General features: G+C 41.4%; 1 protein-coding gene across 2 annotated transcripts; it reads right to left on the bottom strand.

Annotated features, from left to right (window-relative positions):
- Window positions 1–1,471: 1,471 nt before the first annotated feature.
- ELMO3 (engulfment and cell motility 3) lies at window positions 1,472–17,896 on the bottom strand. 2 transcript variants are annotated; one of them, XM_069966464.1, is made up of 21 exons: window positions 17,818–17,896; window positions 16,008–16,101; window positions 15,439–15,479; window positions 14,242–14,314; window positions 14,077–14,127; window positions 13,200–13,369; window positions 12,532–12,631; window positions 10,671–10,822; window positions 9,833–9,911; window positions 9,687–9,737; window positions 9,484–9,606; window positions 8,346–8,474; window positions 6,559–6,663; window positions 6,361–6,469; window positions 5,110–5,246; window positions 3,978–4,141; window positions 3,123–3,234; window positions 2,811–2,916; window positions 2,583–2,665; window positions 2,431–2,508; window positions 1,472–1,927 (listed from the first exon to the last, which is right to left on the bottom strand). In XM_069966464.1, the coding sequence occupies exons 2-21, from the start codon at window positions 16,083–16,085 to the stop codon at window positions 1,715–1,717; spliced, it is 2,154 nt and encodes a 717-aa protein (XP_069822565.1). In that variant the 5' UTR covers window positions 16,086–16,101; window positions 17,818–17,896; the 3' UTR covers window positions 1,472–1,714. The 2 variants fall into 2 exon arrangements, with proteins under 2 accessions (XP_069822565.1, XP_069822566.1); XM_069966465.1 differs by lacking the exons at window positions 6,361–6,469; window positions 6,559–6,663; window positions 8,346–8,474; ... (9 more) ...; window positions 16,008–16,101; window positions 17,818–17,896 and having other exon boundaries at window positions 1,473–1,927; window positions 5,093–5,171.
- Window positions 17,897–23,678: the final 5,782 nt, after the last annotated feature.

Below are 23,678 nucleotides of genomic sequence, written 5' to 3'. Positions count from 1 at the left end.
GTACTTGCCCCCCGGGCTAAAATTTGCCAGCCAGCCCCTGGATGTGAAAGATAGGAGGTAGAAAAGAGATAGATGCACAATAAGCCCCAGTGCACCGGAAACTCCTTTGCTTACTGATGCGCCACCTCCTGAATCCAGTCCTAGGGCGCACTGACAGAACAAAGAGCCTATTGCCTCACGGCCTGTTTGGTGGTCTGAATAGCTGGCAGGGTTAGTTAGGGTGTGGTTAGCAGGGGGCCTACAATTTCTGAACAGCCCACGGCCCATGGTACCCTCAATGCGCCCCTGCACAAGGTTACATGAACACCAGGCAGGGTATATACAGGTGCAGAAATGCTTTTGCAGTGCAGACACCTTTGCACCACCAAAAGGACCTCAACACTAGGCAGGGATAATGTGCTCAAAGCCTCTGTATATAATTCTAAGCCACATGAAGAAGTAGATATAGTAAGGCAATGTGCCATTAAATCTGGGAAGGGTGCACGATCTCCCTCTAGTGGCCAAATCTATACTGCTCAAAGGGAGAAAGAGAGAAGACAAATGCGCCTCTGAAGGACCCAGACCACGACTGAGCGCAGGGCCACAACCTGCTGCAGATGAGAGAAGACAGCTGCAGTGGTGAGGCACTCCTGGTTAGCACTCGGAACAGGGGGTAGGGTTAGGCTGTAAGAGTTTTAGTGTAAGTAATGCTAACCTGTAACCCCTAACCCTAAGGGTTAGCACTAGGGCAGGTGCTGATTTTGTGTTGCTGGTAAGCCCAGACAATGAGCACCAATGACTAGCAGCCCATACATTCTAGGGCATGGGTCTCCAAACTGCGTCCCTCCAGCTGTTGCAAGACCACAATTCCCATCATGCCCAGACAGCTAAAGCTTTGGCAATGTAATGGGAAATGTAGTATTGCAACAGTTGGAGGGCCGCAGTTTGGAGACCCATGTTCTAGGGTCTACTATACCACATAGGAAGGGCCAAACACTTATCTATGATGGGACTCACTGCATCATAATTAATTAAAAGCACTAAGCTGGTCTGATTGCTAACTCTATTAGGATGGCTCTGATTTGGCAGCTTATCGGGGGCAAATTATAATGTTGGCGGTTTAGGTGGCTGCCCGGGGCCCAGGGCCGTCCAAACACATTACACTACTGTAAAGAGGCACAGCAGACAATCTCTCCGTATAATAGGACCTGGCCATCGGGAACTAATTGCATCACAATGAATTATGATGCAGCGAGTCCCATTACAGATAAGTGTTCACTACTATAAAGGACTAATAAATGAGTAAAATAGGGAAATGTACTATATACCTGTTAGAAAACTCACAGGGTAATGTTATTTACTTCACCTTTCAGTGGTTTTATTGTTGTAGTTATCTTATCTCATACATTGTTGTATCATTTGTATTTGATACATCATGTTACCATCCCCAATATATATAGGATACTATATATATATATATATATATATATATATATATATATTATATCCTATATATATTGGGGATGATAACATGATGTATCAAATATATATAGGATACTATACCTGCATATAGTTCTAGGCTCTAAGGTTCCACACTGTACAAGAGGCGCACATGGCAGAATAGCCACAATTCGTATACTTAATGTCAGATGTGGATTACATTTCTGCAATGTGAAATGAGGCTACAAAGTGGTGGCATGATCTGTACTCGGTCACTGAGTCTCATAGGGGCACTTTAGGCCTCAGCAGAGGTGAATTGGTAGCAGTAGTCATAGTTCTTTGGACGTGGGGGAATAGGTGGAGGTTGGTCTGGGATTGGTACGTTCTCTAGATCCAATAAACGCAGCTTGAGTTCTGTGTTTAGCAGCAGATCCAGATCTGTACGCGTCCGCTCACTGGGCATTTCTCGACCCAACAGTGCATTCAACCCGTCAAGCCACAAGCAAAACTGCAGAAAAATGAGTGGAGAAAGATTAGCAAATTACAGGAGTCACATCCCAAGACTACACACTATCCAAGAACCATCAACCGACGATTGTCAGGTTGCTGACAACCAGCTCCCCCACGCTTGTCAGGTTGCTGACAACAAGCTCCCCCGACGATCGGCTGTTTGGAGCTCTCACTACGCAGTGAATGGGCCAGAAGCAGTTAGCTTTGTTCATCATGTACTGGCTGCGCGTAGTTACTGCAACGCGGTGACTGCCTTGTTTCTCCGAAAAGTTCCACCTCAAAAATAAGCCCTAGCTTGATTTTGCAGGGTATTTGAAATAGCCTTAAATTATAAGCAACACTCCAAAAATAATATAAGACCCTGTCTTATTTTTGGAGAAACACAGTATATATGAGTTAATATGATATTTTAAAACTCCCAGATGATTAGACTAAAGTTGTTACCTAAGTTTGCCCTCTTTCTGAGAGGTTCAATACACTCATAGATATATTAATCCTTACGTCAGTAGAAGAAGGTGCAATGAAGTTCAGGCAGCTGTCAACATCATAGCAGATTGAAAATGCTTGGTCCATGAGGTCCTACAACAAAATTCACAAAATTAAGTACTCCACCCTAGCACCCCTGACACAGGCAACATCACCATAAAACTCACCTTATTCTGCTTTCCAGAGCTTTTTTCTTTCATATGTGGACAATCCTTTCCCGTTAACACATATTTTATATCAGCAACTGAAACTAAAATACGGAAATTGAAAAAAATGAATGATGAAAAAACCTTTTGTTAACACAATCTGAGCTGTTTCTTCTTACAGACTAGTGACCTGTATTTTCAGTGAACTCTCCAAGTGTTATAAAAAAAAAATCTGCAAGTTCTACTTACTTTTTTGTGCAAGCATTTCAATTGGCGGGTTGTCTATGTTGTCTTCCAGGTCTCCAAAGTGCAGGACTTTGTGGTTTGGGGAAAGACGACAAAACCACAATTTATCTGGAAGGAGAAAATCATTAATCTTACTAACCCTACACAACTAGTGGCTCATGAACATCAAAGGCATATTGGGGCAGAGTAGGCTACATGCACCTTTATAGAACCCTTATAAAAGAGTTGCTATACAGCTATTTGCACAAGTGCTAAAGCTTAGAAGCTGAGATGCATTTCTGGGGAAAGAAGTGAATTGCCCTGCGTCATGCTATCCTGTCTACGGCGACTGCTGATCTTCCGGAACTTCGTTCCCTCACACAGGTAGTGAAGCCTCTGTTGTTTGATCAGGCTCAGGAGCTCTGGCTGTAGCTGCTTTCTCAGTTCCCTAGACAAGAAGGTTAGATATTAGTCAGCTCAGATGCAGTTCTATGTCTGATGTATTTCTGTACAATTATTGTGTTATTGTTTGTTTATTGTGTTTAGCTAATATATATATATATATATATATATATATATATGTACACAGAAATTGTACACCAACCTTTGCTCCTTGCGAATGTTACCTGAACACCTGATCTGTACTTATACATAAATAATGTCACATTTAGGGAACTAACAGGCTTTATTATATATCACAAGGATCACAAATCATCTTCTATACACATTATTATCAAAGGGAATACATGTTGTCTTCATTTTCTTATTACACACATCTATGCTAGTTAAAATAGAATTACATAGTTCCTAAACATATACGCAATGAAGTGATAGTCTATGAAGAAGCTGAAATTACAGCTATTACTTGAAATAGAGGTGATCAGGGGATTCAGGGGTGTTTTCTGGCAGGTTGCTCCTACTGCTTGCCTGTATGTTCAGATCCTAGGTAGCGAATGTCATTTCTCTAAGAACCATCATAGTAAGTGACCCAAGTGTGCACACATTCAGAAATTACAGTGTGTGGCTCACTTTACAGGTTGCAGTAAGAACCAGACAGAAGACCAGACCGATATTCCCTTTTAGTCATTGTAATAGAATAACCCCCTCCTCTGATCCAATTCCTAGTGTCCAGACTCTAAATAACCACTGCTATTTATGGGCCTTTCTGATGGATGTGTTGGTGTTTCTTACATGACAGGTGGGGAGAGGGCTTCATCCTGGATCAGTCTCTCTTCTTGACGTCTGCGAAGAATCTCACTATAATTAAGAGATGATATTTTTGTTCGAAAAAAGTCCAAAGATGTTGGTGCATGACCAAGGGTACGAGAAATCTGCTCCTTTACCACATGCATCACCTGTATCCAAATATAAAACCATGAGCGAAATAGATTAGCATAATGAGGAGATCATCATAGAGAAGAGATCATCACATGAACATAAGAACTAGAGATGGATCAGCACAGGTAGCAGTATATGAGGAGATTAGGCAAAAGAGAAATCTCAGAAGAAGATGTCAGTACACAGAAGAAACCAAGACAAGACAAAATGGAGTGTGGAAAAAAAAAGAAAAAAAAGGATGACTACAAAATGAAAGTGCAGCGGAGAATAGAAAATGCTTTTGTAGGGAGGTTATAAGATGAAAGAGGAGAATGGTAGTACGTCTTGTATTTCTATTAATCTTGTCTGTTTGGGGTATCTGCAGATTGAAATAGGAATAACACTGGCAGACTTTGTATCTAAAGGCCGTATTACACATAGCGGTTATGGTTAAAAGATTTGCTATAACCATTGGTCGCAAGTCAAAACTACCGATTTTGTAGTGAGCGATTCTGAGGTTATTACATTCAACGATTACTGTTATGAACGATCATTTTTGTGATTGCTAATCGTTCCTCAGGACAGCCCAAACAACATGTTTTATCGACGAACAACTTGTTACAAGAACAGATATGCGAACAATGGGTGAACAACCGATAATAATTTTTCAACATATTGAAAGACAAAAATTAACGATTTTTAAATAATAATCGCTCCGTGTAATAGAGCCTTAATGGTGCGTTCTCACAGACAGATTTATCTGACAGATCTTTGAAGCCAAAGCCAGGAACAGACTGTAATCCGGGATCAGGTCATAAAGGAAAGACTGGGATGTATCCTGTTTTCAAATCCATTCTTGGCTTTGGCTTCCAAAATCTGTCAGATAAATCTCTCTGTGTAAACGCACCATAAGATGTATATCCACACACATTAGTGGTCAAAAAACATACAAGAAACAGCATGGCATCTATACCACCACCACAAATCACCTGTCCAGTTACTCCACCTTGTCAAAGTCCTCCTGGGTGGCTCTCATTTCCTTCCAGGTCTTATTAAGCACCTGAATACACACACAGAAAAGTTCCTGGAGAAAGTGGTCTTGAGCATAGAACAGAGTGAGAAAATCCTGCCCAGTCTCTGAAGCTGAAATACCATAAAAACCAAAGCGTCAGCATGTACATGGATTTATATGAATACAAATATGAATTTCAATAGCTTTTTTATGTTAGTAGTTTACAATTACTCATTGCTTTACTGAAATCTTCAGAACCAGAAATTTCATGATAAGGTGTGTTCACATTACAATTCAGATTTGAGCCGTACGACACTCTGTCAAAATGGGATGCTGGGCTATCTGTGTGTATATTAGGCTCAAACCTACTCTCTTGAGATAGATAAAACTTGTATAAGTCCAGAAAATGCCCTGAACATAACCACTTAGCTGATTCAGGATACTATTACATGGAATGATAATCAGCCCAATCGGCCCGATAATAAATACAACGATCAGCCAATGACAACGATCATCGGCTGATCATTGATATAGGTTTGAACCTATAATTGTCGGGCGCCGACCGCGCATGACTATGTGTAATATAGACATGAGCGAACCTGGAGCATGCTCGAGTCCATCTGAACCCGAACTTTCGGCATTTGATTAGCAGTGGCTGCTGAAGTTGGATAAAGCCCTAAGGCTATGTGGAAAACATGGATATAGTCATTGGCTGTATCCATGTTTTACAGACAACCTTAGAGCTTTATCCAAGTTCAGCAGCCCCAGCTAATCAAATGCCGAACGTTCGGGTTCGGATGGACTTGAACCCCGTTTGCTCATCTCTAGTGTAATAGCAGTGCGCGGCCAGCAACTGACGATATACATTACCTATCCAGGCTGCAGGGCTCCTCTTGCAGTCTTATCCACGGGTCCCGCTGACTCCAGCTTCAGAGCGGCCTGTCTTAGCTGACAGGATGCTCAGCCAATCACTGGCTGGGAAGGAGAAGGAGCCGAAGGAGGAGCCCTGCAGCCTGGACAGGTAATGTATAAAGTAAAAGCAAGGACTGCAAGGACATCGGTAACAATGTCCCTGCAGCCCTTTTTAAATGATAATCGGGCCGTGTAATAGGCTCAGTAAACGAGCGCCGATCTAGAATATCGGCGCTCGTTTACGGTTATTATCGGGCCTTTACTATGGTCCAGTGAAGTGTGGGATGCTGAGATCAATGAATCATATGGACATGGTAGATCTTATAACCATACCAGTCTCTCCTACACGTAGAATCTCACAGAGGATCAGGGTTAGGTGAATGCTGCTTCGGGCAAATGGACAGATGTGTTTATCTTCCCGGCTGCTATTTTCAAGCACAAACTATAAAAAATAGAATAGACAATATTTAGCAGCTCAGGTCACAGTATTTCCTCAGCAAACCACTGCTCAGGCTGATCATAGATACTCACCCGACTGTAGGCACTAGGCCAACGTGTAGAAAAATACACCATATTGTCAAGAGCCAAAAGTCCAGGAGGCGTTAGACACAGGTCCTGCCATGGGCTGCCATTATTCTGAACAAGAATTAAAAGATTTTGCACCTTTTCAGATGGCTCCTTAGAATCCATCAAAGCTAAAAAAAAATTCATAGTTAGGAACATTAGCTTCTTACCATGCCCACCATGCCTTATGTGATTCCTTTATACACAGGCATTCATTGGGGGTAATTATAGAGTAATGCTGGGTTTACACGAAGCGATAATTTGCCCAATCGTACAATTAACGATTTCTAAGTAACGATTTTTCTTTTATAACGATTAGCGTTTAGATGGAACGATATATCGTACAGAAAATTCGTTTTCCGATCCCTTATGCCTATCTCGCACATAGGTAAAATCAGTGAACGACTGTTTACACGGAACGATCAGCGAATTTTTTGTGAACGACGAACGACGATTTAAGAACAAGTTAAAAGATCAAAATGAACGATTTCTCGCTCGTCGTTCGATCGTTCGCTGCGTTTACACGTATAATGCATAATGCTGGGTTTACACGGAATGATTATCGTGCGAATTTGCACAATAACGTTCGAATGCGAACGATAATCGTACGTGTAAATGCAGCGAATGATCGAACGACGAGCGAGAAATCGTTCATTTTGATCTTTTAACTTGTTCTTTAATCGTCGTTCGCAAAAAAATTCGCCGATCGTTCCGTGTAAATAGTCGTTCACTGATTTTACCTATGTGCGAGATAGGGTTAAGCGATGGCAAAACGATTGGAAAACTAATTTTCTGTACGATATATCATTCCATCTAAACGCTGATTGTTATAAAAGAAAAATTGTTACTTAGAAATCGGTAATCGTACGATTGGGCGAATTATTGCTCCGTGTAAACCCAGCATAAGGGTGCGTTTGCACAGAGAGATTTATCTGACAGATCTTTGAAGCCAAAACCAGGAACAGACTATAAACAGAGAACAGGTCATAAAGGAAAGACTGAGATTTCTCCTCTTTTCAGATCCATTCCTGGTTTGGCTTCCAAAATCTGTCAGATAAATCTCTGTGTAAACGCACCATAAATGATGCAGCGATAACGTACTGTATAGCAGATTGTACATGGATACTGTTGGCATGTCTTTTTTTGTGTTTTCTGTATATACATACAGTTTTATTTTTTTAAGTTTGGGGTTGCACAGCACAAATCATTTGCACTGTGGTTTGTTCACTTTGGATATTTACTCATTGAGTACAGTGCTTAAAGGAGTATTCTAATCTCAACTAACATAGGTAAACTTGTAGGGCTCGTCAAGAAAAATATTTTTGCAAATATAATAATTTAGCAAACTTCTTCTGCTCGTAGGCTGGTCTTAAATTGACATCAGTGCCATGCCAACAGTATCCATGCTCGACCTGCTATAAAGGATGCTATCACTGCATGATCCACTATATAATTGCTCCTGGTGAATGTATGTATATTCTGGAAATGTGTAGCAACAAGCAGCAATAAGAAACTGCTTGAGTGATTATTTGCACATGAGGAGGACCAAATTGGTGCAAATGTTGTTAATAAATGACTTGCATTTATTCCTGGCTGCCCGATTGACACCAGTGATTTCAATATGTAATTTGAAGACAATGCATTACTCCTATTACCTGGTCAGCGGATTATACAAGCTAACCAGATGGTGGAAAAGAGCTACTGCATTAGGGCCAAAATGTGAGTTGCTAGGATTCTTCAAAGGAATAACTCACTGTAAAACCAAGTTTGTGGAATTCCCTGGCACAAAGTGAGCGGCGTCGCTCCGATGTCATATGACCGCCTTCTTCCGAATCATTTGGAAAAGCCATGAGACGTAGATTCTGGAGTTGCTGTCGCTGCTCCTAGAAATCAGAATATAAAATGCAGCTTTTAAGATCATCTAGTTATTATAGGTAGGTTCATATGTCCTGACCATTCATTACCCTTGATGGTACAGTGCACATAATGAAGCAGAAAAGTAACAAACATGATGTATCTAATGGTGATGTCAAGAAATATTAATTCTTTTAGTTCGTAAACATCTTTTAAAAATAATGCATTTTAGGTTGGATACTGCTTGGTCAGATCATGAGACAAAGTATATAAATTGTAGATAAATTTATACTGATCCATTGTATAAAAGTGTTCCCTGCTTCACCTTCCCAGGATGTCTGCAGGTTTTTATAATGGTAGTACAATTTTTGATTTATTCCCATTAAATCTCATTTAGGCTTTTCTCACACTGGCTAAATAGTTTGAAAAAAAACCCAAAAATGCCATGGCTTTTTTTTTCTTTGCAAAAACACTGCAGCCGGATGTTCGCTGTGAGCCTCAGCTGAGTCTTATATATTGTTTCCAGTAACAGTCCCAGGGCTGAAGCTTGGGGATAACACTTATAACCTGAGGTCATCCACAGTATGACAACTTAAAACTTGGGGTTGTCTGAGATCAGAGGGAAGGCTTTGTATTTTCCATAAACTGTGCGACTCCAGTCTATGGACTCTTTATGAAACTGATAAATCTATAATATGATATTATGAAAAACTACTAGAACGTTCAAATTTCTTTTATTTAGAACTGCCCTGTAGGTTTCAAAGTATTTCTTCATAAGAATGCATTATATTAAAACTAAACTTAGGTGTGTGCGGTTTCCACAAAGAATAGCATCATTGAATTAGATGAACTGTGTCCAAAACTTTTAAAGGAACCCCTTATGAATGCCTAATGAGTGAAAGATGTTCTAAAAGTGTACATAAGGCAGGCATATGCCATGGAAAATGGGCAAATCTTCGCCTTTTCCATGGCGTGCACCCTAGCCGCAGCCTTTATAAATCTCCCCCAAAATGTAGAAAAGCGTGAGCATCATCTTACACTATCACTGTGATCCATTGCCATCCTCATCCGACCTTCCAATAAACCCAGACTAAGACACTGCAACACATACAGGTAGTGACGCATTTCATCCCCAAGTTTTGGCCAGCCGTGGATAATGTTCTGAAACACATAACACACATATATCAGCCTGTACCAAACACACAAAAGCCACAACTCTGTGCCTGTGGATAAGCTCTCACCTTATGGATAAACTGCCTCATGTTCTTTTTCCAAAGATAATCCAGCATTTCCTGGTGCAAAAAGAACAATCAACAATTTATAGCCGGATGAGAATTAGAATTATGCTAGGTGGATTATATACTATATATCTCTATCTGTGTCTTACCACTCTCTCTCGTTCTCCAACCCTCTGTAGTAAGGCCACAAGAAGCGCCATCACTTTAATCTGTGTCTCCTGATCTGGTCTGCAAGAGAACATGAAGTGATAAGTATACAGACCTCTCCTAACCCTGAAGATGACTGTCCTCAGTGACTCTGTGTCATGTATGTACTAAGAATCATAATCTCCTCTGCTGCCGACCCCCCCCCCCCCCCCCCAAATACTGGACTGGACTATTGTACAAAGCATAAAGTAGTATATGTAATATATATAGATATAGATAGATAGATTCCATTCTACTCTGCCATCCTTCCTGGGAGAGCCTTTTTCTTTAGTAGTGTAGTAATGGTTAAAGACTAATGGCTTCAGTGACATGATACTGGTAACTGGTTTGTAGCAGGTACAAATAGAGATAAGTGAAAAAGTTATATTGAAGAGATTAAAAAACTTTTACGTAATTCCTAGGTTACAGAACCAGTGTAGCTAGTAGTGCTATGCTATTTAACTAACATTAACCTTTATGGAAGTTATAGAAGCTGCATAAAACATTCCATTTGGCTGTTTATGGTTTCCTTAATAGCTCTAGCACCTGCAAACAGATAGGCACAGGTCATAGAGGTAGGGCCCACATATAGACACATTTCTTTCCAAGTAATGTTGAGTCTAATTCACTGGGTGCTACCAACCCTTTCTCATTCAGATCCTATTACAATAGATAATATGTACCTGCTATTTTATAACTTGTGTACTTCTACCTATTTCTTTCCGGTGCCAGGGATTCCATTTCCTTTTGTGGAAAGTCCAACAAACATGATAATAATAAATAAAAAAAACAACAACTTACAGCTGTAGAAGGATGAGCAGCCTTTCCAGAGGGACCTCCTGCCTCACCATGTCGGCCAATTTCGTGTTACTCTGAACCACACTCTCCAAGATGATTAGAGCTAGCTGAGTGATCTCCACCAGCATCAGATTCATGTTCACAAATGTCACAATCTAGGGAATATTAAAGACCTGTGATTTACGTGTGTACATATCGCTGGAAAAAGATAAGATGTGTATATATCACAGGGGTAGGATGTGACGTGTACATAACCGAGGGATAGCATATGTGTACCTATCAGAGGTATAGGATGATGTGTGTATGTGACTGAGATAAGATATGTGTACAGATCAGAGGGTTAGGATGATGTATGTACATATCGCTCGGATAGGATGAGATGTGTACATTACTCAGATAACATATGTATACATATCAGAGGGTTAAGATGAGATGTGTGTATATATCACTGAGGAATAATGTGATGTGTACATTACTCAGATAAGATATGTGTACATATCAGAGGGTTAGGATGAGATGTGTGCATATATCACTGAGGAATAATGTGATGTGTACATTACTCAGATAAGATATGTGTACATATCAGAGGGTTAGGATGAGATGTGTGTATATATCACTGAGGAATAATGTGATGTGTACATTACTCAGATAAGATATGTGTACATATCAGAGGGTTAGGATGAGATGTGTGTATATATCACTGAGGAATAATGTGATGTGTACATTACTCAGATAACATATGTATACATATCAGAGGGTTAGGATGAGATGTGTGTATATATCACTGAGGAATAATGTGATGTGTACATTACTCAGATAAGATATGTGTACATATCAGAGGGTTAGGATGAGATGTGTGTATATATCACTGAGGAATAATGTGATGTGTACATTACTCAGATAAGATATGTGTACATATCAGAGGGTTAGGATGAGATGTGTGTATATATCACTGAGGAATAATGTGATGTGTATATATGTGTATATATCACTGAGGAATAATGTGATGTGTACATTACTCAGATAAGATATGTATACATATCAGAGGGTTAGGATGAGATGTGAGGAATAATGTGATGTGTACATTACTCAGATAAGATATGTGTACATATCAAAGGGTTAGGATGAGATGTGTGTATATATCACTGAGGAATAATGTGATGTGTACATTACTCAGATAAGATATGTATACATATCAGAGGGTTAGGATGAGATGTGTGTATATATCACTGAGGAATAATGTGATGTGTACATTACTCAGATAAGATATGTATACATATCAGAGGGTTAGGATGAGATGTGTGTATATATCACTGAGGAATAATGTGATGTGTACATTACTCAGATAAGATATGTGTACATATCAGAGGGTTAGGATGAGATGTGTGTATATTACTAAAATAAAGCTGGATTCACCCTGGGTTATACCAGTACATTGCAGGTATGCATTAGAGACCTGTAATGAGGCCATGCCAACATATACCACAATATACTGGCAATGACCAAATTCACTGACACAACAGTGACCACATTTGGGCAACTTCCTGTGCATATATGTTCATTTAGGAAGACTCAAAAGTGTAATGTACTGCTCTAAATAAATGTATATTTGCAGGATGACTACTATGAGCTCATTACATGGAAGTAGTCACCTGTAATGTACATTGTGGTATCTATTGGCATCTTTTTTTTTCCAACAGGTTTTTTTTTTTTTTTTTTTTTTTTTCAGAAAGTGAAACCAGCCTTCAATTAGCTGTATACATATTATTGGGAAAAGATGACACATAACAGTGTGTTCACATAAATACAAATCAGGTTCATCTTTCTTTGTATCCAGTGGTGGTTTCATGGAATCTATGTGTACCTTTTGTATGAATGTGGTACTGAACGTTTCCCAGGACACTACGCCATGTTCCATCAGCTCAGAGATGGCCCTCAGCGTGTAACACATCACCTCTCCACGCCTGCCAAGACAATGAGACATGCAACTGGTTACCAATGTCTTACATCTCTTTGGCCACTTTTCACTTATAATAGAAGTACTGTTCACACACTGAACAGACACCTTGGCTGTCGGGTTGATTGAGCCTTTTACAATTGTAAAAGCGGTCTGTTTCAGAGCACCACCTAGTGAACTACTTAGGGTATATCAGCTCTATTGGCCTAGACCAGGGGTGTCAAACTCAGCTTTAGCTTTGGCTGTCCAGGCATGAAGGAAATTGAATTTTTGTAACAGCCGGAAGGCCTGCATTTGACACCTGTGGCCTAGACTACTCTAGTCCTTAAGCACCCCCAACAAATCATGATTTGAGAATATCCCATACAGAGAAGACCTATGGTGATACCGAATGCACCGACTAAAAGGAAAGCCTCAAAACATTGCCTGTTGGGGGTTCCTAAAGACTGGAGTTAAGAAACACTGGCCTATACTGACCACACTCCCATAGCAATGACATTGGTTTCAGAATAGATACTGGCACTACTGACTTTACACTACAAAATAACACCATTATCTTATTTACGGATCCTTACTCTTCTTCTTCTTCAACTGTCCGGGACAAAATACGGAGGCCATCTCGACTAATGAATTCCTGAGAAAATGTGACATCAGTGGAGAGAGCAGCCAACTTTTTCAGAGACTCTGATCTGACATCCGCATTTTGACTCTGTACTCCCTGACACAAGCTGCTGGCCTCCTTGTCCTGCATGTCAAAACAAGAACGCATTAAGCTGGTAAGAACTCATAGCTGCTTTAAATGTGATGATCTTCTTTTAGGGTATGGCCACAAGTGCCATGTGTGATGTGTGATGCAGATGTTCCAACAAGAATTTATTTCAGGATTGCGGTTGTGGCTGCTTGTCATTGGCAGTGGGAACCCATTCACTTATATGATGGTGCAACATTATGATTTCTGGAGGTGACACTGAGAAACCTTATGCAGCCCCAGCATTATTTTTTGACATGTACATATTCCATACTCTGTCAGCTATACTCAGGTACTATACTCAGCTGTGCAATGTAGTATAGAGCATCTGTCAGCTCGTTTGTGTGATGTGATATAGAGGATCTGTCAGTTCATCTCTGTTGTCTAGTATAATGGATCTGTTAGTCAGTGGAGCAGTATGAAGTGTCTGTTAGTTCTCCTGTGTGATGTGATATAGAGAATCTGTCAGTACTCCTCTGTGGTATGATATAAAGCAGTGATGGCTTGACACTCCAGCTGTTGCAAAACTACAATTCCCATCATGCCTGAACAACCAAAGAAATGGCTTTGGCTGCCCAAGTATCATGGGAATTGTATTTTTGCAACAGCTGGAGTGTCAAGGTTACCATCACTGGTATAAAGGATCTGTTGGCACTAGCAGCCTGATTATGTAACGTCCTGGTCAGTGTGCCACTTTTTCTTACCGGAGAAGTGGTCAGTTTTAGGATGCTGCCATTCTTTATTTCCATTCTGTTCTGTGAAAACAGAATGAGAAAATACATTTAAAAGGACTATATCCAATGCCCAGTCATGGCCACGACTGTAGCGAAATGCAAGACTTGACCATAGCTTGCAATGCCATTACCCACCAATTCAGTGATGTAGGCTTGACGTCCATCCACATATTGCAGAGCATACTGCTCAGAGTTACTAATACTCCACCTACAGAACACAAGAATATTCCACATTTACATTTATATGGACCTACAGATCTCAAGCGGTTCTTAGAGTTTGGCAAAAGTCATTAGGAAATCACGAGGGCTGTGTCAAGTCACGTAACGCTTTTCACCCCCTCCTATGTACAAGACTGTGCAGTGCACAGTCCTTGCACCATTTTGTCTAGACTGTCATGGCACTGAAAAAAGGGAGTAGAGCCTAAAAGGTGTCTCTTCTTCCATAAAATCTGAGCCCATTGCTGGTAAACATGTAGTAGGAAATGAGAATGGATGCAGCAGCAATCAGGCAATGGCAGAGCAGGCCATAGAGGACTACAAGTCTAGGACTATAGGACTATTATAGAGGACAAGTCTCCAGCAATAGTGGAGTAGATGGCAGGATTTGGGCACTAACACTATGAAGTAAATTCTGATATTCAGTTTGGTACTATCATCAAAATTTTTATGAACATGTTTCTGAATTTGTCTGTAAAGAGTAGCTGTCATGTTAATTGACTTTTGACTTTTCATCGGGCATGTCAAAATAGCCGTGATCAATAACTTTTGACAAACCTGGTGATGTGTCTAAAGTTATTTATCATGACCATGACTATTTTAAATCAGTAATGCCTCCCACACAACCAGTGATATAGAAGTATACAGGAAACAGATCACTGATCCATTCACAGACAGCTGTTTCGGGGTGTTGTCCCACATCAGAGTAAGGCAGGGTTCTAGGCAAGGCCTAGTAGAGCCATACGGGAAACAGATCACTGATCTCAGGGAGACCAGCAAAAGATAACACTGCCGGCTGCTGGTTAAAGTGCTCAATACAGTGAAATCCTAGGTGCATTGCTCCCTGGGAAATACGAATATGCAAAAAAGAGCCCGTGATAAAGCAGATGTGGCAGAAAAAGTAAAAAGTAAAAGTAAAGCTATGATTGGCCAAAATGATAATAGACCTAAAAAATTATTAGCTAACAGGTGGTGATGAAGAGGAAAAGATCCTGCAAAAATCATCTGGAAGAGAGGAAACATTGTGATCACAACAACCTAACCACGGCAATCACAAATTGACAATTTCTGTATATAAATGGATAATTCCACCCAGAAATCCATTAAACAACTTACGCATCACACACATCCTTTAAGACTGCAGAGAGAGGTTTACTCTGAAAAAAAAACCACAAAAAAACAACAACATATTAGTGTAACATTGTACAGGCAAGGGTGGGGTTAGTGTCACCTCCATTCATTGAGTGCATGGTTCATGCTAGATTGCTAATTCTGTAGTGTTTTATAAAAAAAATAAGGCAAGAATCCAGTCCAGTTCTACATTGGAAATAAAATTTTTTAGGCGTAATTAAAGATCAACCAATGCCTCATGACTGCAGCATGAGGGACCAGATGAACAAATTTATTATAAGCTCCGTTTTTTTTTTCTGTAACCATTGGTGGTTCTTGTAGCCCTTTACATATAGCACTTGTAGCGTGGTTTTGTCTCCTCAACCATGAGTAGGTGAATTGTATTATATTTATATATTTATGTGATAGATGTTATCAAAATCATTTCTTAACCTCAAATCGATCCAATCTATAGCATTTCAGACCCACTAGATGAAGGGTGTGATTTGTGTGCTGGACTGAATTACATCTCTCATTCTGGCTGAGATATAAGTCTAAGGCAAATACAACGTCACCTGGTTGAGCTCTATAAGTTGCGGGTAAGCGCCCATCATTTGGATGGCGATCTTCACTATATTCTTTGTCGGCTCCATAACACCCAGTTTACACCTAGAAACATACAAGTAAATATAAAATAAATAAAATAAAAACATACCAAAGTGCTTTGTGCCATATACCAAAGCTGCCATATTGGATCAAGGGAAATTTTTTCCATGGTGGTCATGTAGCATATAGAAGACCACAATTGTCCGAGAAATCTATTGCCACCATCTGATTTGCAAATTCTCCTATGGTTTAAAAGTGTTATAAGTTCAAGTTTCATAGTCTAGTGAGGCACAAAAAGTTTTTTTGTAGCAAATTAAACCTGAGTTTTTATAGGTAATCTTTCCCATTGTCTGGTCTTTACAAAATGCAACCTGTCGGTCCGTATAAAAGGGCTTCATATCTGAATGTTGTGATTATAGTATTGGATTATCAGTTTCTTAGGGTAGAAAGTGCCCGCTAGTGCACTCAACATCCTCCAACACATCTCCACATATACTCTGTACTGTACCTTCATTTGTTGAGCATCCAAATTTGGTAGTTTGCACTTTTCAGCATATATTACATGAAGCAAAACAGAAAAGAAACACCTTGCCGTCTGGGCCCTAACACAAGAAACTTTCAGTTCCTATGTAATAACAAACTACGGCATCCAAATCTGATGACTTCCATACCAGGCTTGGGGGGCTTTCTGACGTCTCTGGCCCAGTCCCCACTAATTGCACATTCTATACAATGGACTCTGCACAAAACCAGTACTGGAGGGAGAAGGGGCAATAGACCCACATCCAGCCATTCTGTAAAAATCCAGGTATAGCACAAAGCTGTTTTACGACTCTGTGAACTAGGTTAACTAGGAAAAGCCAGTCTATCAGTCTAGCAATATACATTACCGCCACTACTTTTCTCGCTGCATGCTTATGAGCAGTATACTTCAGGCCACCCTTCAGACGTATACTTCTGATTAGAAAATAGACAGCAAAGTGCACAGTACCCACCCTACATTCTCTCCATGTCCACTTCCATGTGTGGACACAAAACCTCGCTGTAGTCTGGTAGAGATATTTACAGAGACATCAGCTGTTAATGTAGAACAATGCATATAGTAAACGCATTCCTACAGAGAGAATGCACAGGCACCACTGCGATGGGTTAGTCACCTACATCAAATCTTTTATAGAATGTTACTTTTCTTGTATGTCATCTCACACCACAGCCTTTAGCAAGGTTTGGGTCATTGTGGTGGAATCAGTGTCCTTATGTTCCACTCAATGTAAATCTATTCATCTGTTTGTACAATATATGACCTGCCAACAATGATTTGCACTTACTATTTCTTTTTGCTACAAATGAATTAACAAGCACAGGATGCATTTCCTCTATGGGTCATTAAAATGAATAGTTACAATTCTTGCTAATATTGGAATGGTTATAGGGAATGACTGGTTAGGGATAATCTTATCGGAGCGTGATATTAAATAAACTCTGAAGATGAGTGAGCATGGCTATGCCCACTGTACAACCCTACTACTGCGCTCACCTCCCCCATCCTCTTCAGAAGGCCATTACATAAATGCCAAATAAGAGGTTAAGAAAAAGACGGAGATGGAGGAGAAGGGAGGACACAGTCACATGCTGGCAGGAATATAGGGAGAAAGACAGCGAGAAAAGGACACAGGAGAGGGTCAATAAGGGGGTGACTGACAAGTGTGACATAGTGGCCGAAAATGGAGGAGACGCCAGCCGCTTTATCTTATATATAGTTACAAAGTTTCTCATTACCTGCGACCTGTTTCCTGTCACTTTGGAGCTGCAGAGAAAGGTGGAGACTGTGTGAAGTGAGCTGTGAGGTGGAGGCAGGGAGGAGACAGATGGGTTACAACAAGCCTGCATTCCTTTACTCTAGATAAGAATTCCTATTGGGAGTGTCTATGTGTTGTACATACAGAGCTGCTTTCGCAGGCCTGTCCAGATCCTAGAAAGAAGACGATTCACATACCATTTACATACTATATCACATACCACGTCTAACTAGCTGACTACATACAGACCATTACAGTGAATGGACCCACTGCTGTGCACCTCAGTAAACATCAGCATCACATACCTGGAACATAAAGCAATGATGCTGGGTTAACACTTAAATGTCGACTTCAGCTACGACTGGACTACAAGTTACAGGGCTCCAACATCCACACAATCACCACACGGATAACCTCTATTCTATGCAAGCCTGTATTTTTCACCATTACACCTGCTTTATGACTTCCCATTGTCTATAGGTCACCCCACATAACTTTAGGTCAAACATGACATCAGGTTGTGGGCGGGGGACATTATACATTTATACACCCAGAATGCACAAAGTCCACAAAGCGTGGGGTCATTTCGTGGAAGCCTTGCACTAACCTAACAAAAACCATGACATGGCTGTGGACCCACTGCTCCCTACCATCCCATAAGGGTTCCCCCTTCAGTAACACTGTGCTTCCCTGCTGCACACACATCTTCTATTGCTCTATGTACAGCACTATCCTGATGACCCTTCTATTCCTGGATGTGACTTTCTCGCATTTTACATATTCTCATAGTCCCAATTTACTTATGTGCAAATGACATTATATAAAACATTCAAGATGAGATGTAAAGAGAAGAACATGCCACCGCAGGATATGCTCTCAAGTGGCAGTAGTGGTGAAGCATAGCTGGAAATGAGAAAACACCCACTGGCCCAGTGTCTCCACTCTGTAGCGGTAACCAGAGCCTTAGTACAGGCCCTGGGCTGCCATGAACAGATTTGTCCCACTATACCATCGCTGATGTGCATTTACAGGGTTTAAATGCTTTAAGTTTTGCCAGAGGCATTTAAACAGTTAAAGAGGTATTCCCCTCTAGGGTTGGCATGTCATATGCAGAGTATCCACAGGATAGGACCTAACTAAAGGCCTTATTCCACCAAAAGATCTGACAACAGATTATGTGCCAAAGATTTTAAGCCAAACTCAGGAGTGGATTTGAAAAGAAGAGAAATCCAGTCTTTCCTTTAGGACCTGTTCTCTGATATTCCTGGGTTTGGCTTTAAATCTTTAGCAGATAATCTGTCGTCATATCTGTTGGTGGAATAGGGCCTTAAAAGATTGCGAAAGTCTGACCACTGGGCTGACCTCAAGAACAGGGACCTCAAAATCCCTGCAGAATAGAGGTGCAATCTGCTGCCCCAGTGGTCAGGTCCCCTCAATCTATTTCTTGTGCCCTGTCCTGTACAAACTCTGAATAGGGCATAACTACTACAGATGGGAATACCTCTTTAATAGCCAGCACACTGCAATTCCAATTGCAGGCTATTAGCAGCAGCTGAGACACTGGGTATTGCAATACACCCTTAATAGTATCCCCAAATGCCTGTACATCATGGTGGGTTAAAATCAATCTGGGGCATAACCTAAGTGTTATTTGGTTTGGGCCCTTAACCCCTTAAAGACAGCCAGTTTTGATTTTTGCACTTCCATTTTTTCCTCCTTGTGCTTAAAAGGCCATAGCAGTTGCATTTTTTCACCTAGAACCCCACATGAGCCCTTTATTTTTTGCCCCACTAATTGTACTTTGCAATGACAGGCTGAATTTTTTCATAAAAAACACTGCAAAATCTGAAAAAAAATAAATGTGTGGTAAAATTGAAAAAAACAACAACGCATTTTGTTTATTTGGGGGGTATTTGTTTTTACGCCGTTCGCCCTGGGGTCGTTACAATTACAACGATATGTAACATGTATAACGTTTCCTTTATGTGATGGCTTGTAAAAAATTCAAACCATTGTTAACATAAATATATTCCTTAAAATCACTCCATTCCCATGCTTATAGCGCTTTTATCCTTTGGTCTATGGGGCAGTGTGAGGTGTAATTTTTTGCGTCATGATGTGTACTTTCTATCGGTACCTTGATTGCGCATATGCGACTTTTTGATGTGATAAATTAATAGTTCTGGCGATTACACACGCGGTGATACAAAACATGTTTATTTATTTATTTTTATTTATAACATGGGAAAAGGGTGATTTAAACTTTTATTAGGGTTTTTTTTTTTTTAATTAATAATAACACTTTATTTTTATTTTTTACACATATACTAGAAACCCCCCTGGGGAACTTCTAGTATATGCACACTGATCTCTCATTGAGATCTATGCTGTATAGTTATACAGCATAGATCAATGTGATAGGCAGCAGCCGAAAGCAACCGAGTGCCGAGCTGGGATCAGCGCCATTACAGCACTGACTCCGGCCGGTAAAGGATGTGTGGATCGCTCCTCCAGGACAATGCCCCGGGGGGCGATCCACCCCACTAGACCACCAGGTATGAGGGACAGCAAGCAATCAGATGCAGCTGTCAACTTTGACAGCTGCATCTGATTACTTGATTAGCGAGCGAGCGGTTCAGAGCGGGGTCGTAATTATACGTCCTGTGTCATTAAGGGGTTAAGGAAGTGCGCCAACTTAAGGTTACGGTTATAAAAGTCAGCAACTTAACTTTGTCAGCAGGTTTATGCTATCCTTTCTAAGGGCAACAAAAATTAACGACAGAGAAGCTGAACAGAATGATGTATCACTTACGTTGTTCTGTGCAGCTGATTCGGAGATATCGTCCTGAATAACAAGGACAATAACTAGGCCTATTATCTGCATGTGTTCATTAGTCCTGGGTATTCATAAGCATCAGCACACTCTGGCAGTCTATCTATACTGCCCATAGGCAGACAGCTGTCAATCAGCAGCCAGAAGGCAAAGTTATTGGCACGGCCTAAAGCCAATTTCTCCAGCATGTCAGGAGAATGGCTGAACAGAATATACTCCTCTCCTCAGTATTTCTGTTACTAATTTTTACTGCCTTCCTTTGCGATAGCATACACCTAGTGACAGAATCCCTTAAATTATATGGCCTGTTGACACGGTACAAAAAGAGGTATTCTTTCAACAAACAATTCAGTAATTTGACAAAACCCTACTCGATGACACTGAGTCTCCAAACCAAAATACAAATTCATTGCTGACTTTCTATATACACCAGTGGAATTACCTCCATCCTGCCTTAACAATTCTACTGATGTACTGTGGGAATGGGAGGAACTATAATGGGATGCAGATATGTACCTGCCCACCTCTATTCAACATTCTAAAGCTTCTGTTAATTTCTTTCTTTCCGCAAAGTTACTTGAGTTTGAAACTGAGATCCTGGGGAAAGTCTTCGCATTCATTTTGCCTTAATTTTTTTTTAATTCTTTCCCTGCAGCTCCAGGACACAGCTATGGGGGCAGCTTGTGTACCCTAATGTGCTAATTCGGACATATAAAATTAAAAGAGATGACAACATTATTACGTTTTTTCATGAAACATCGAACACCTGGCCTTTGACTCCTGGTGGATGAAGATCCTGCACATCTGCAGCATTTGATAAACTGCACCACTGAAATTTTCCTTAAGTTTGAACAACCTGATGATTTAAGGCAGAAGTTCTGGGAAAGAGGAATCGGTCATAGAACAAACAAACAAAAAAGCCGAAAACAGTCCTACTGCTGAGCAAAGATGATTGTCAGATTTAATTTTAAGGCTACAAACACACAAGCCGGATCCACAGCAGATATCACGCAGTGCATTCGCAGCGAAATCCACTGCGGATCCCTTGCCGGTCATACTCGCAGTGAGATTGACACCCCGCTGCGAGTATGTGAGTGACAGCCCCGTTAACCCCCCACTGGCTGAAGCATACCTGCTCCTCGCTCCGGCTTGTTTCGGGGACTCCCGGTTTCTGGACGTCCGCCTCAGCTAATCAGTGGCTGCGGCAGGGCAGCGCACTGATTGGATGAGCGGGACGTTAAGCCAGGAACCCCCAAAGTGAGCCAGAGCTTGTAGCAGGTAATGTATGCTCCGGCCGGTGGGGGGTTAACGGGGCTGTCACTTACATACTCGCCGTGGCGTGTCAATCTCACTGTGAGTATGTCTTCTCATTGAGAATGACAGGCAAGGGATCCGCAGCGGATTTTGCTGCAAATTCGCAGCGTGAAATCTGCTGCGGATCCGGCGTGTGTTTGTAGCCTTAGGGTATGTCCACACTGCGGAATCCCGGCAAATCACCCTCCGCGTATTTCACAGCTCACAGCCGCCCGCATCTCCGCTGGTCCCATAGGCTTCATTCTATGGTTTGTCAGATTCCGCCCTCCGCCTGAAGAATGAGTGGGTTCATTCTTCGGGCAAAATCTGGCAAACCATAGAATGAAGCCTATGTGACCATTGGAGATGCGAGCGGCCTCCAGTGTCCATGAGTTGTGTCGTCCGCGGCGGGTGATGCACTGGGATTCCATAGTGTGGACATACCTTACAAACAAAAACACAGGCAATGCAGAAATAGAAGCAGCAGTATGGATTATTATTCAAAAACTCATGTTCTTCTCCAGAGACTTCCTGATTTTAATGACATTACAGGAGGTTGTACCTCCAGCTCTTGGCATTACTTACCGAAGACCAAAACACTTACAGGATAGATTGGTACTTGGTTACTATATACTTAACGGTCCTATTCACATCTCTGGATAAAGGAACCTTAAATGGGGATGCTTCCTTTGTGGAAAATGTGGCATGTCCGTATGGATGCTTTATTTAATCTGTCACCTTAAATATATTCATGCATTTGAGATACAGAGATTTAGCTCTATGATGAAAAGACTGGGTAGATCTCTGTAACTTTGGCTGTGCAACTTTACTCCAGCTTTTAGGCTGCTTACTCGGCATAACCAACATGTATTTCTGCATAACCCTGAAAGGAATCTGTCACTAGGTGTATGCTGCCTTAAAGGGGTACTCCGGCCCGGGGGTATTTTTAAGCTATGGCCGGGGAGGGGGTGGTTATGGATGGTGGAGGTCGGGTCCCGGATCGCGCTGTGTGTCAAGACAGCTCAGCCATTCAGCGGTCGTAGCGGAGTCCCGCATCGGCCGCTGAATGGCTGAGCTGGCTTGAGACGTTATGTCTTATGCGGCAGCTCACACCAGGAAGCGGCCGCAGGACGGGTGTACTAGACGGCGCCATCCGGGACCCATCGCTGGAAGCGGGGAAGTAAGTGACCTCTGCCGTCCATAACCACCCCCTCCCCGGCCATAGCTTAAAAATACCCCCGGGCTGGAGTACCCCTATAAATGAGGGCAGCATAAGCTAGTGACAGACATGCTGAACAGATCTGTGTATTACTTACATCATTCTGTTCAGCCGTACTCCTAATATACAGAAGAATAGGATTCTTGCCACACCCCTTCCCCCACCCTCCAGCTGATAATTGACAGATGAATGCCTATACACAGCAAGGATAGATAACTGCCAATCAGCAGCTGGTGGGTGGAGTTTTCTGCTTCTCATGAATACTGAGGACTACTGAGCACACACACACACATAATGGAGAGGAATACTTATTGTCCATGCACAGAACAATGTAAGTAATACATCAGATTGTTCAGCTTATCCTACCCTTAGGGCCCGTTCACACTACAGAATCGGCACTGAAATTCGGCTCAAAACCCACGCCGAATCCAGTCTGCTATCTCTTTCAATGGGAGGGCTCCATTCTTTGAGTGGAGAGGCACGCAAGGCCTCCCAT

Source organism: Dendropsophus ebraccatus, chromosome 4 (assembly GCF_027789765.1).
Source record: "Dendropsophus ebraccatus isolate aDenEbr1 chromosome 4, aDenEbr1.pat, whole genome shotgun sequence".
NCBI lineage: Eukaryota > Metazoa > Chordata > Amphibia > Anura > Hylidae > Dendropsophus > Dendropsophus ebraccatus.
Note: the sequence above shows the minus strand (reverse complement) of the source record. Positions and strands in the feature narration are given on the sequence as shown.

Excerpts from the sequence above, each read along its gene's own strand:
- ELMO3 (XM_069966464.1), bottom strand. The coding sequence starts at position 16,085 with ATGGAGCCGACAAAGAATATAGTGAAGATCGCCATCCAAATGATGGGC. Across the intron at positions 9,738-9,832 it reads TTGGAGAACGAGAGAGAGTG|GAAATGCTGGATTATCTTTG; the intron begins GTAAGACACAGA and ends TTTTTGCACCAG. Across the intron at positions 1,928-2,430 it reads TTGCACCTTCTTCTACTGAC|TTTTGCTTGTGGCTTGACGG; the intron begins GTAAGGATTAAT and ends ATTTTTCTGCAG.